We start from the raw sequence: 14,693 nt of genomic DNA on the forward strand, positions 1-14,693 counted from the left end.
TATTCCACTGCATGCTCTCATTTAAGAGCTGTGGGTGTCATGCATTGTTTTTAATACACGCTGGACCTCGCGTAACAGAACAGTTTCCTGTTGCTGAGGTCACACGACTGTATTTGTCATACTTTGTGTTGCAGGATGTGACGGTGACGCTGGACGTTCCATTGGGTGCCATCAGTCGAGTGGAGAAGATGGGTGGGGCGTCAAGCAGAGGAGAAAACTCCTATGGCCTGGATATTACTTGCAAGGTGTGTGTTTAATATTCAGAAGGCATTTGCTTTTTTTACAGTTACTGGATTTTTATTTTAAAAGAAAATAAAGTCTCATCTCTGCCATCGCATACATGTGTTGGTAGCTTAAAGTGTCCTGAATCTGAATATGCACAGCAACATTTTCATAACACTTTCTTTTAGTTGTGTCTTTTTTGCAGGTCTTACATGTTGTGTGTTGATAGTGAAGTGTCTGATCTGTTCTGTCACCAGGACATGAGGAATTTGAGGTTTGCCCTGAAGCAGGAAGGCCACAGCAGAAGAGATATTTTTGAGGTTCTATTCAGATATGCCTTTCCTCTGTCACACGGTCTGGTAAGAAACCTAACGTCTACTGCTGCTTTGTATTAATTACCTGCTCTGTGGAAAAAGAAGAACAGATTATTTTGACAGAGCCTAATAAACATTATGGATTTTAAATAGAACGTATGTCTTCTGCTTGCCAGAGAAGCCTGTGCTTGAACATTGACCGTATGGGAAGCAGTCAGTGTATCACCCAAACCAGTTGTGTCTGCAAATGGAAATCCTCCATTTAATTTATTTCCAAGCATTCGTGCAAATGCTGAAATTTCGATATGCAGCCCCCTCACAGGCCATGGCACACAGTCCACCCACACCACAGCTACTTCTGCTTGGACAGTACTTACACATGCTAAAATGTAGTTCAAGACTTCCTGTTCTTTCCATGTAAGTCCATCAGCACTCAGACTCAGCTGACCATCTCAGATTTACCTGAATAAATTCCAGGTCCTTCTCTCACCTCACAGATGGCCCCGCCCCTCCCTGAGCCTGGTTCTGCCGGAGGTTTCTTCCTGTTAAAAGGGAGTTTTTCCTTCCCACTGTCGCCAAAGTGCTTGCTCATAGGGGTTCATATGATTGTTGGGTTTTTCTCTGTATGTATTATTGTAGGGTCTACCTTACAATGTAAAGCGCCTTGAGGCGACTGTTGTTGTGATTTGTTGCTGTATGAAATTAGGTCTGTTTTTAAAAATGTTGTTCTAGCATTTCTGAGGCTCTATTTTCAAATTCCATCATCTAGTAAAACTACAGCAGGTTCTTCTTTGGCACAAACACTTGTCCATTAGAATGATGACAGCTTTAAATCTGAGCTGACAGCAGATTTGGAGGCTGTTGGAAACCACAGTTTGTTAGGCGTCTGATAGCTTTTATACAAGCTTGTAATGTTCTTTAAAATATTCCAGATTAGGTGAATGGTTTCACAGATATTAAAGCTTGAACGTGAAAAAAACTGAATTTTCAATGAACTTTGGACTGACCTTTTATGTTTCTGGTAAAAACTCATTTGAGGCCAATAAAGCCCCTTCATCCATTCTAACTGCGTGCTGTCGAATGACATCCAAACAGAGTATTATAATATTGATGGGGGCTTAATATTTAAAAATGCTCCCTGCTCGTGCGCTTTACTGTTACAATGGCTGCTCTAATGGCTGTGCTGCTGTTTCTATAAGACCACCGTATACAGTAATGTCTTACACGTTTCTCTCTTTTGCTTCTGTCCAGCCTCTTTTTGCGTATTTGGGTCAAGAGAAGTATGCTGAGAATGGCTGGACCATCTACAAACCCATAGAGGAGTTCAGACGGCAGGTAAGAAGGAGAACGTGTGCAGTATTGGGGTCCCACGGTCCCAGTACTGCTCAGGACAATAGGACGTGTTATCTATAAAGAAGCACAGTAGGTTAACGCACCCTGGATTTAAAACCTGATGACCTGTGAGGGCTGATGGCTTCTGAACAGTCAGCGATTTAAAGATTTACTGTTAAACTGAGTTTGTTTCAAAGTAACGTTTTTAGAAATGAGCCAATAATGATCATTATCTCTTCCAGGGTTTACCTAATAACAAGTGGCGTATATCGTTCATCAATAAGAGCTATGATCTGTGTGACACCTACCCCACTGTGCTGGCTGTACCCTACAAAAGTAAAGAGGAGGACCTCCGAAAAGTGGCAGCCTTCCGGTCAAGAGCACGAATACCGGTGAGGGCAAGGCTAAGCTATAAAATCAGTTTTATAGCCACTCGAGAGACACACACACACACACACACACACACACACACACACACACACACACACACACACACACACACACACACACACACACACACACAATGGGTCACAATCAGCCATGGTTTCAGGTGGAGACCCTGCCGCACCCTATCATGTGGTTTCCTGAGGTCAAAGGTCCCAGGATGTGAGTGGGCTTTAAGGCGTCTGGGAAGGATCTCAGAAGTGGATTATAGATGGCAGACAGTCCAGATGCTTTTCTTTCCAAGCTCCATAGACTTCAATGACCTGGATGACTGAGAACCTTCACAGACACATTCAGATGTTCTTAACATTGACGCTGTATCATAAAGTGTTGTGTAAATTCTGAAAATGTGACTGTTGTTCTGTCTTAGGTTCTGTCATGGATCCACAGAGAGAACCAAGCGGTGATCGTCCGTTGCAGTCAGCCTCTCGTTGGCATGTCTGGTAAAAGGAACAAGGACGATGAACGCTACCTGGACCTGATTAGGGAGGCAAATGATACCACCAAGCTCACCATATATGATGCTCGTCCCAATGTCAACGCAGTTGCCAACAAGGTCAGAAGGAAACGAAAACATTACCGCAATCTACGGGCATTAGTTGCAACATTTATCTGTTAGCTATGAAACAGAAAACACTCAAACAGTTAAAGACAGTATACAGTGCATCCTAAAAGTATTTATACACTACCAGTCAAAGGTTTGCACACACCTTCCAATTTAATGGTTTTTCTTTATTCTTACTATTTTCTACATTGTAGATACAAACTGAAGACCTCACATATATGAATCAAGATATATGGAATTATGTAGTGAAGACAAAATTGATAAATATGTTTCATATTTTAGATTCCACCCTTTGCTTTGTTGACAGTGCTGCAAACCCTCGGCCTTCTCTCAGTGAGCTTCATGATGTAGTCACCTGACATGTTTCCCCTCACAGGTGAGCCTGTCAGGGCCTGTGCCTGTGTTGTGCAGCAGTCAGGCTGGTGCACAGCTGACAGCCGTGTTTGACGACTGTTAGAATTTATATTACGGCAAGAACCAATCAGCTCAGTAAAGAGCAACAACAGCCCATCATTACTTTAAGAACTGAAGCTCAGTCAGTCTGGAAAACTGCTACAACTTTGAATGTGTCCAAGTGCAGACACAAAAATCATCAAGACTACGATGAAACTGTCTCACATGAGGACCAAGAGTCCCCTCTGCTGCTGAGGATACATTCATCCGAGTCACCAGCCTCAGAAATCACAAGTTAACAGCAGCTCAGATCAGAGCCCAGATAGATGCCACACAGAGCTCCAGTAGCATCTCTGCATGTTCAGAGGAGACTGTGTGAATCAGGCCTTTATGGTCACATAGCTGCTGAGAAACCACGACTAAGGAAAAGCAACAAGCAGAAGAGATTTGTTTGGGCCAAGAAACACAAGGATGGACATTAGACCATCTGTGCTTTGGTCTGATGAGTCCACAACTGAGATCTTTGGCTCTACCTGCTGAGTTTTTGTGTGACGGAGAAAATGTGAACGATGGTCTCTACATGGTTCCCACTGTGAAGCATGGCACACTGAACCAGCATGGCTACTACAGCATCCTGCAGCATCATCCCATCCAGTTTGTGTTTAGTTGGACCATCATTTATTTTCCAACAGCACAATGACCCCAAACACACCTCCAGGCTGTGTGAGGGCTGTTTGACCAAGAAGGAGAGTGATGGAGTGCTGACCTGATGGCCTGGCCTCCACAGTCACCTGACCTAAACCCAATGGAGATGGTTTGGGATGAGATGGAGCGCAGAGTGAAGGCAAAGGACCAACAAGTGCTCAGCATCTCTGGGAACTCCTTCAAGACTGTTGGAAACCATTTCAGGTGACGACCTCATGAAGCTCATGGAGAGAAGGCCAAGAGTGAGCAAAGCAGGAATCAAAGCAAAGGATCTGAAATATAAAACATGTTTTGAGTTATTTCACACTTTTTTGTTTACTACAGAATTCCACATGTGTTCATTCATAGTTTTGATGCCTTCAGTGAGAATCTAACATTCATGAAAATAAACAATCAACTCGACAGCGACTGTGATAACTCGAGCAGTGGTGGAGAAATAGAGAAAGGTGGGCTGGGGGCGATAAAAGTGGAGACATTCTTGATCTCCATCTGCTGCATCTGTAACAAAACACTCACAAGACAAACATCAGTTGAAAGATTAAACAGAGGTCTGTAGTCTGCAACAACAAACTGCCACAGGTGAACAGAAAGACCCAGGAGACCTGGGCCAGTGCAGAGCTGCAGGGAGGAGAACTCCCACACCACCACCTCACCTCTCCCCTCACCCTCTACAAGTGTAAATGAGCACTGCAGGTCAACAGTGCTCATCTACACCTCAACCCCAAAGCCCTCAATGTCTAAGGTAAAATGGAGAGGCAGACAGCATTGAAGAGCTCCACCCACCAATCTGTGGGTCTTGGGTCAATCTGTGGGTGTGTCTGTCTCCCAGTGTCCTAGGACTAAGGACCCCAACACCAGTAAGCCATTCAGTCAGCAAATCTCAATTACTCTTGAACCTGCACCTGGATCTGCACAGAGGAGGTTGTAGCAAAGGCCTACACTGCACTGCTGACACTTGTGCTCACTTTTATGCTATTATGGCACACCAGCTCTGCTCTGCTTGTATATCTGCGAGTCCCACCTGCTTTTTCAGGTATTGGAAGAGAGATGAGCCACTGTATGTATGATGGTGGGTGATCGGTGATATAGTGGGGCAAAAAAACCACTCAGCAAAAATGAAACTAATTTAAAAAAAAACACACAGCAAAATAACCAAACGTCCTATGAAATGCCATTTTTCTGCAGACTTCCATCACACTCTCTCTTAACCTTTGTCTACCTGAAGCTGCTGTGACACGGTGCTTTGACTTACTGTAATGAGTCTAATATGACTCTACAGCACACAGTTATGGTACTTTTCTGCTAAAAATGTTGTAAAAACATGTAACCAGCGACAGGTTATTGGGATAATAAATATTTATTATGTTGAAGGATGAGCCCTAAAAGAGTTAAAGAGCACTGTCACCATTAGTCCCAAACATTTCCTGCATTAACAAAGTTCTCTTACCCAGTGAATTCCAGTGATGCTGTTACCAACATCTGAGTGTGTAGAGATGCATGCCCACTGTTTTTGCAATCCTCAGGCCACCGGAGGAGGCTATGAGGGTGATGAGTACCAAAATGCAGAGCTCATCTTCTTGGACATTCAGAATATCCACGTCATGAGGGAATCCCAGAAGAAACTCAAAGATATCGTCTACCCCAATGTGGAGGAATCTCACTGGTTGTCCAGCCTAGAGTCTACACACTGGTTGGAACATGTCAAGGTGAGAGGTTTCTATGTGCATTTGAAAACCGGTCAGCTCACATTACCGTGTTATAATAATGTATTTATTGCATTGTACCACTCCTTGTACTTAGCTGGTGTTGTCAGGAGCCATCCAAGTTGCAGACAAAGTCTCCAGTGGGAACTCAGTAGTGGTTCACTGTAGTGACGGCTGGGACCGAACTGCACAGCTCACCTCTCTGGCTATGCTGATGCTGGACAGCCACTATCGCACTCTCAGAGGATTCCAGGTCAGTCATTTCACACACATGAACATGAGCTGTAGACATTCACAGAGGATATGAGGAGCACAACGGGCTTTAATTTCATCAGAATGCCTGTTTGATATTTAAAAGTTATGTTTTTATCATCTGTGTCTTTTTTAGGTTTTAATTGAAAAGGAATGGATCAGCTTCGGCCACAAATTTGCCTCAGTAAGTTTTTCACCAGCTAGTCTCTGAAATATATTCAATTACATGACTTCAGATGACTGATTAGGAGGAAACGTTTCTGATCAGTGTGTGTGTGTGTGTGTGTGTGTGTGTGTGTGTGTGTGTGTGTGTTCAGAGGATAGGACATGGTGACAAAAACCATGCCGATCAGGACAGATCACCCATCTTTGTTCAGTTCATCGACTGTGTGTGGCAGATGACCAAACAGGTACGTGCAACACTTCAGTCGTCTCACTGCGTGAATGTAGGAACGTAACAATGTTGCAACTTGTAGTTAAAAAGCAGCTAGCAGTCCGGGTGTACGTGTCAGTCGTTTGTAGATATATGGGCTGGTTTCCTGTGACGATCGTAGCACTAAGGTCCAACACTGAGTTTGTCAACACATGCACAGGAGTAGGCTCCTGAATCAACACAGACTAAAGTAGGTAGGTACAAATGGAAAAGCAGAAGGGCTTAAACAGAGATGCCACAGCTTCCTTCTCCCCACCCACCTCTTCCAGCTCTTCTTTTGGGATAGCAAGACTTCTCAAGCTGGTCAAGAATCAAGTGTGTCCTGGGTCTAACTTGGGGCCTCGTCCCAGCTGGACATGCCGAAAATACCTCGGTTAGGAGGAGCCAAGAGTCGGTCTAATCTTCTGCCTCGAATTACTCCTTTTTATTTAGAATACTGGCTCTACCCAGAGCCCGACTGAGCTCCTAAACATATCGCTAAGAGAGATCCCAGATGCCCTCTGAAGAAGGGCATTTCAGGCACTCTTATCTGCCTCATTCATCATTCTCCTTCTCATTTCAGCACCTATCCATCGTTTGTAGCCACTGACAAGAACTTGAATATAAAAGTGCCTTTAGGCGACTGTTGTCGTGATTTGGCACTATATAAATAAAACTGAATTGAACTGAAATTCACTAAACTGACCACTTCACTTTCATGCTCGGTTCTCTTTTCACCACTGCAGACTGGTGTAGAGTATCACCATTACTGCAGACCCAGCAGACACTTTGTTAAGCTACCACTCCCTACTTCTATCACTCATCTACTTTTATCACTAATGAACAAGACCCACAAATACTTTAATGCCTCCATTTAGGCCAGCATGCATTCCCTTCCTCGTGTGGGCACACCACTCATTTCCAACTGAGAACTATGTCCCCAGACTGGAAGTTGTTAGTTGTAATCCCAGTCTGCATACTGGAGCTGGATGAAGCTAGCAGAACCATATTTGCAAAAATATAGACGAGACCCCCAGACCCCTGAACCAGACACCCTCCATGAAGGGCCGATAACTTGAGAACAGAGCGTATCAGTTAACACGGTTCATGGTTAGTTTGAAACTAGAGCCACCAGGAGGCTCGTCTGCACCAACGGTAATAACGGAAAAGACGGCATTTCTTGAAGAAGTTAAGTAAGTTTGACAAAACAAATATTTCAGACAAATTTCATTACAGATTGTTGTAAAGTTAAAATATGAATGAGAATAAACTAATAAAGAGTGCAACAAACAACATAACAGCTCGTTACAGAAGAAGAAGATTGTAACAAGTTCAAAATGAATTTTGGCTTCGTTGTGCTAAAATCATCATCGATCATCACTGAGAGCTTCTTCCTGTTGTAAACTGAATGTTTGTCTAAAGCAGGCCTCTCATGTCTCAGTGGGACTCTCTGTAAAAATAAAGGTTAAATAAAATAAACAAAGGTGGTAAACAGCACTGTGAAACACAGCCAACAGCTGATTGTCTACATTTTAAAACTGACTACAAAAACATGAGAAACACATTTGAAAGGATTATTGCCGTCTCACCCACGTCCATCTCCTCGGCTCTCCTCCTCAGGCCTGAAACTCTTTGGCTCCAACACTCTGGATTTCACTTTGATTATTTCACCACACTGTGAACTCTTCTCAGTCCAGCTGCACAGACCAACCAGCCACCGCCTGGTTCAGGCAAACGCTCCAACACTCTGAGCTGCTCTGCTTAGGCCCAAAAATACTCAAAATGCTGTTTGACTGTTTGACAAAAGGGAGAAGGAAACATCCCAACAAAAAGACATGAACACTGCTAAATGTTTGTTGTATGTTCACGAACTTTAGGATGACAAAGTCTCAGATTACTGACTCAGTCTTTGGATTGTAACTCTCTTCTCTTAGTTTCCTACGGCCTTCGAGTTTAATGAGCATCTCCTGCTGACGATCCTGGATCACCTCTACAGCTGTCGCTTTGGGACCTTCCTGTACAACTGCGAGAGCGTACGAGACCAGCATGTAAGAATACCTGCACATACAACATTGTGAAGTTGTCACAACACATGTACATACACGCAAATATGAGAAAATCGTGTCCTCGTAATATAGAGTTGGGTCCAATGAGAGTTTTTATTACCTCTCAGACTTACATGGATGTTACCATCAGCAAGTTTATGTATGTGATAATTCGAGAACAAGTATGTGCCGTCAGTTTTGTCTGCAGCAACTGAATCACATGTTTTGTTGTGTTCGGATCAGCTGACTGACTTGGCTGTTGTCAAATAAAGAATTTCTTTGCCTTGTGAAACTCTTGGGTTTCCTTTGACGAATGCTTTGGCTCATTATCCATTTGCATTGTGAAGCATCACCAATCAGTTTTTCAGTATTTGGCTGAATCAATCGTCCTGCTTCTGTCAGCATTCATGTCAGTGATTAACAGTAGTGACTTAGTTCTGCTGGCAGCCGTACGTTCCCAGGCATTACCATGTTTGACATGTAAAATCAATAACTTTCCTTTTCCTACTTTCCTCTTTCATTCATCCTAGTACAACTTCATTTTGGTTTCATTTCATTCAAAGATGTTTTCCCACAACTGAGTCTTTTAGTTCTTCTTGTTACATTGTACTGAATTTATATTTATAAAGGTGCCTCTTAACTGTTGACACCGACAATGATACGCTGATCAGCTCATAAGTGTTCTTGACCTGGCTAGATGTTGTGAATGAGGTTTTCTTAAATGGAGAGAGTTCTGCAGTCTTTCACTGTCATCCATGGTCTTCCAGGATATATAGTCCATGTGCAGGTCATGGATTTGGCAACTCCTAGAGTTTTTGCTGTCTGTCTGGTAGGTTAAGTTGAAAATAAGGAACTACATATAAAAATGTCTGCAGTTCCTGCAGTTAATGTGATAAGAAATTCTTTATTTATCCTCAAAGTTGGGAAGTTAGTGTACTACAAAGAATGGAAATCAATGCAACAAAATAAATACAGTGTTACGAGACAAAATCCGTAAGAAAGTTTCAAATTACACAGACAAAATGATCAAAACTGTGTCACTGTCCAGATACTTATGGACTTTACCTCCAACCTACACAAACATGCTCTGACTTTCACACTGTCATGTGCTTCAGCTGCAAATGTTTGACACTGAAACTCTTCTGTGGTGCAGGAGGTGAGGTCCAAGACTGTGTCTCTGTGGTCTCTGGTCAACAGCAAGGTGGATATGTATTTAAACCCCTTCTACACCCCAGAATCTGGCAGGGTTCTCTACCCTGTGGCCAGCATGCGCCACCTAGAGCTCTGGGTAGCATACTACATCCGCTGGAACCCACGCATACGACAGCAGGTAGGACTGCTCTTGTGTTTGCTATAATATGCTGTAACCTTGAATAGATAAACATGTGGCCGGCTGCACTGGACTCCGAATACAGTATTACTCTTATCTGGATTCACTTACCAGATAACGGATATCTGGATATGTCAATCTCAGAATTATGGAGTTCCACAGGGTTCAGTGCTAGGACCAATTCAGTTTACATTATACATGCTTAGGCAGAATCATCAGAAGCCATAGCATACATTTTAAAGACATAAAGACCTGACGAATGATTCTTTTTTCAATGTGGTTCATTATACTAACTGTCCTGTGTGTGTGTGCGTGTGTGTGTGTGTGTGTGTGTGTGTGTGTGTGTGTGCCTGTGTGTGTGTGCGTGCGTTGTGTGTGTGTGTGTGTGTGTGTGTGTGTGCCTGTGTGTGTGTGCGTGCGTTGTGTGTGTGTGTGTGTGTGTTTCAGCAGCAGAGTCCAGTGGAGCAGCGCTACAAGGAGCTGCTGGCCCTCAGAGACGAATACTTGAAGAAGCTGGAGCAGCTGCAGCTGTCCGACTCGTCCACGTCCTCTCACCTGGCTAACAGCCCCACCCCCAACACCACCTCCTCCTCCACCTCCACCCCATCACAGCAATATACACACCTACAGACTCCTCTCTGAGGGCTGGTGACGCACTCGCGCATACACAGATATCGGAAATACTTGCTAACTTGCACTTACGCCTTCTTCAGTTTGATTTGTGTCTTGCACATGCAGGGAATTAATTAGTTTTGTGCAGCCCTAACTGTTGAACAACAGAAAATTGCGAATAGGTTTTAGGTTTGATGGCTCTAGTGTTGTCTAACTCTAATACCACGTGATGGTGATTTATGCAATATGTCACAGTACAGCCTTGTCTCAAGACTTTTCTAAACACACTTTTCAGACAGTGAAGCCTTAAACACACTGAGCAGCTTTCAGTCCAAGGGCTTGAACACACACACACACACACACGCAGGACACACACCGTTGTGTTCATTCAGGCAGATGAGCAGAGCTGAAGTTCAGTTTTATCCTGTCGTGATTACACATTAGTTGTAGTTTAAGCATCTGTTCGTTCTTCATCTTGTAACCATAAACTGACAAGAAATTTTACCTCAGGTCTTCTTAGGAGAGTTCAATGAGCTCCATCCACCCCCAGTTTACAGAGGTCGGCATGCAGGGCAAATTATTTGGTTAAATGAGTCAAAGTAAAGACAGGTTACAGGTTGCAGGCGTAGCCAAAGACTAAGCTGTCACGAGTCAAGGTCGGTTGAGCAAAGTCAAGACTTCCTGTTTGTTCGATTCTGATTTAGCGCCAGAAATAAAGTGATGTTCATTTCACAGTGAGATGTGAGAAAGCTGCTGTCTGTCAGCTGGCTCCTGCCTGCGTCACAGCCGTTTGTGTCCTGTACCAACAAACAACAAATGTTACAATTCTCACTTTTTACACTTCCTGCTGCTGAGTGCTCTATCCTAAAGGCGTACGGTGATCCGAAGTGCAGCAGACGTAGAGTTCTCAAGTGGACGACAGTTTAGTTTCCAGCTACATGTAAATATTGCGTCTCGTTTTGGGGAATTTGGGTTTTTTTAATAGCTAAGGAGGAAATCTGGAGCCACGTATGTTTGCCACTGCTATATGCTAAGCTACATCACTGAAAGCAAATGTAGTTCTAGCCAATGAGTTTGGTTGGAATTAATTAGCATTCAACACGAATGAATGCAACTTTGATACAGTTCAGGATATATTTCAGGTGCTCGAGAGAGTAAAGGAAAATCAGGTGGTGCTGGCCTCTGATGCCGGATCACTTCCTGTATTGAAATGTTTTCACTAAACACACACAGAGAGAAGTCCTGGCTCATCATGGTGTCAGCGTGCTAAGATGCTGGTCACCAGCTCGAGAGCAGGGTGAGTGAGCACTGAGTAAAACCTCCTCTGAAAGCACCTGTGCCTTTGGACGGCTGTTTCACGGTTTTCAAAAGTAATTCTTCTTTCTGGTTTCTTTTTTTCATCAAAGACCAACCCAATCTAATTAAAAGAAGTATGATTGATTTGATTTGATATACCTTTATTAGTCCCACAAGGGGAAATTTCATGTTTGCAAGTTAAAGGAAATAATTAATATCTAATATTTTAAAAAAGGTTACTTTGCTGATCATGATCGTTTTTCGTTGTTTCAGGTGGGCTTAAAATTTCTACCTGGATTATGAAAACTGTCCAAAAAGTATGTTTAGCTGCTGTCCGGGTCAAACTCGGACATCACATGGGAATAAAAAAGGAATGTTGGCAATGGACAATAGTTTTTCTTATTCGCACCAACTGATTATGACTATTTGATATGATGTCGTCATCGGCAGTTAACACAGACTGTGATAAATGGTAGTTTGGTACAATCACAGTGACTCCTACACTTTATTCCAACCACGGTGACGCGTCGACTCTGGAGCGCTGTCATTCTTGTTGCCAGGAAAATGTCACACGTCAATCACGGTTGTGTTACTGTGGCGGTGCCAGTTGTTTGGTTTAAAACCAGTCACTCCACTCAGTACTGGATGCAGTTCCAGATCTCATCCTGGCAGTGTTGCACTGTGGGAAGGGAAACTGATGGAAGTCTTTGAAAGTGATGCAGGAAACAGAAGTCTAGATGATGCCTCGGGACGACGACTATAGCAACATATTCCTATAAGTTCTTTCCTACAAGAACAGTTACATTTAACAATCACATAAATGTAAATGTTACTGTTATCAGGATTCTCACTACAATGCTCATCCATTAGCTTAATGAAATTATGGATTCATGAAAAAGTTCCAATAATTTGACCCACTGACTCTCTGTTTTAAGGAATTCTTCTTTTCTTACACATCACACAGACCCACAAACCCTGCGTACCCTGATTATGTTCTCCCTTTTTGTTTCTTTACACGCTAAAGTAGATTGGGCTGAAGACATCAGACATTCTGCAGGTTTATATTATGATCGTCATTTTTAACACGCGTCAATTCATGTCCAGATTTCTGCCTTGAATCACCTTCACCTCTACAGAGAGACTTTAGCTGCCCTGTATCTTATTGCTTTTAGAGGCAAACAGGCTCTCTGCTAGTTAACCCTAACCCTTCCTCGACTGACCAAGTTAACTTCCCTCATGCTTTACGACTCATGTTGCAGCGTGTAAATTGTTTTCCTTGTTTGATTTTAAGGACCCTTTCAGGCATGTTTGGTAAACGGTAAATGGGCCGGTGCTTATATAGCACTGTTTTACTCTACCTGAGCTTTATACAACATGTTTATCCCAGTTTACTACAAAACCAGCTGATCATCAGTCCAACAAAGACTCACCCAGTTTTATTCCAAATTCTAAAGTCTGCAAACCTCACAGACTCTCTTTATGTTCAGCTAACCCTGCTGCTTTGTGCTTTGATTTTATAGCCAGCCCTTAGCTTGTCACTCTAGTGCAAAACACTTTCCTGCATCAGCTTTATTTAGCCCCTCTGTTTCCCCAGTGTGTCCAAAATATGGCAAAAAAATCAGAGTTACTGAAAGTACCTGGAGCGAATCAGTGACCATACCTGTAAAGTGTCCTGATGTGTCAACTCCAGCCTGTAAATGCACGTTCTGTAACAGCTGTAGGACACAGCGAGTTCTCAGATGAGTTTCCTGTAATAAGCTTGGAGAACTTGTCTTGTGGTTGTACTGTTTATGTTTTGCTCAAGTTCACATCAACCAAGGTGTCGTCAGCGACCTGTCAGCCTCACTAAAAGTAGCTCTAACATAAGAAGGGAGAACATACAGCAACTGTCAGGATAAAAGAGAATAAACTACCTGCATGTGTGTCAAATTCCAAAGTTGAAGCTTTTCTGGAACATTGATGCAGAGTGAGGCAGTGCAAGCTGATCGCTGTGTGCAAAGAGAGGTGCAGTGTGAACCGAAGTATTTGGTCTGACCACAGAGGTTTGACGTTCACACAGCAAAGAGGGACAAAAGTGTGTGTGTTGGGCTCTTGGTTGTATTTTGGGAAAAACAAATGAGAATCTATTTTTTTTTTTTAACTTTGTATAAGCACCATGATGTAATGTAATTACCTCAATCAAAACCTATTTTACTGTCTAAAGTTCTATTGTTGTAAAATACAAATATTTTATGTAGTGTAAAACCTTACAGTTTTATAAAAAGGAAAGTAATATTGGTTCAGAAATTGTTGGTATAAATTTTGGATTTCTGCTCCATCGGTTCAAAGTGTTTGATTTTATCTCTGAGGGCATTTTTTGCTTTGTACGTGCTAACCCAGGAGGAGAAGAGGCTTCTGTTTCAGCCCGTCAGCTCTGTGTGGATCTGTGAGAAGTCCTCTGCCATTGTTCATTTCAGTTAGACGCTTTCATTTATGTAGGGGATTGTAGTTTGAGGGGCTTGTGTCATATTTAGCCGGCTTTGTAATGAATACACACAAAATGTGTTTCAGGATCTTTTTGTACTAAACAAAAAGATGAAATCTGAAAACATTTCACATGTTTCTTTTAATTGGTTTGTTGAAAGGCTCATTTTCTGTAAATACTGATTAAATTAATTTAAAGTGTTCTGGCTGAGTTCCATGTGTGTTCTTTCAGTGACTCCAGGTGTTTGTTTTGGTCACCTGGTTTGTGAAAATAGATCCTAAATTTCCCAAAGTTACTATTATTCAACCAGCAAGTTCTTTTATGACTGGAAATGACACAAATGTCTCCCAGAAAATAATAAGATTTGTACCATTTCTCAGCTTTTATTTACATTTGAGCAAAAAGTGTCTTGTGAAGAATTATTCATACCCTCCACAAACAAAAATCCAAACTTCTATACCATCCAAATAGTCCAATCTGTTCTAAAGCTTCCTAATTACCCTGATTAATTGGGAACAGCTGTTTTAATCAACAGGTGAAAAACAGCAGCTCTCTGCAGGTGGTTTGTGGACAGTCATGGCTAAGACAAAGGAGCTCAGTGAAG

The 14,693-nt window shown here is 42.5% G+C and overlaps 1 protein-coding gene across 3 annotated transcripts in view; it reads left to right on the top strand.

Annotated features, from left to right (window-relative positions):
• mtm1 (myotubularin 1) overlaps window positions 1-14,291 on the top strand; it is a 31,191-nt gene extending 16,900 nt beyond the window's left edge. For 2 of the 3 annotated variants that reach the window (XM_039609233.1, XM_031740915.2), the window contains 12 exons: window positions 135-245; window positions 480-581; window positions 1,788-1,871; window positions 2,111-2,260; window positions 2,683-2,868; window positions 5,499-5,681; window positions 5,776-5,931; window positions 6,067-6,114; window positions 6,248-6,340; window positions 8,277-8,390; window positions 9,541-9,717; window positions 10,165-14,291. In XM_039609233.1, the coding sequence (XP_039465167.1) occupies window positions 135-245; window positions 480-581; window positions 1,788-1,871; window positions 2,111-2,260; window positions 2,683-2,868; window positions 5,499-5,681; window positions 5,776-5,931; window positions 6,067-6,114; window positions 6,248-6,340; window positions 8,277-8,390; window positions 9,541-9,717; window positions 10,165-10,359 (1,599 nt within the window). In that variant the 3' untranslated portion in view covers window positions 10,360-14,291. The remainder of the gene's footprint in view (window positions 1-134; window positions 246-479; window positions 582-1,787; window positions 1,872-2,110; window positions 2,261-2,682; window positions 2,869-5,498; window positions 5,682-5,775; window positions 5,932-6,066; window positions 6,115-6,247; window positions 6,341-8,276; window positions 8,391-9,540; window positions 9,718-10,164) is intronic. The other variant, XM_031740917.2, reaches the window with a different exon arrangement.
• The last annotated feature ends 402 nt before the right edge of the window (window positions 14,292-14,693 follow it).

This window comes from Oreochromis aureus, linkage group 3, assembly GCF_013358895.1.
Source record: "Oreochromis aureus strain Israel breed Guangdong linkage group 3, ZZ_aureus, whole genome shotgun sequence".
Lineage (NCBI taxonomy): Eukaryota > Metazoa > Chordata > Actinopteri > Cichliformes > Cichlidae > Oreochromis > Oreochromis aureus.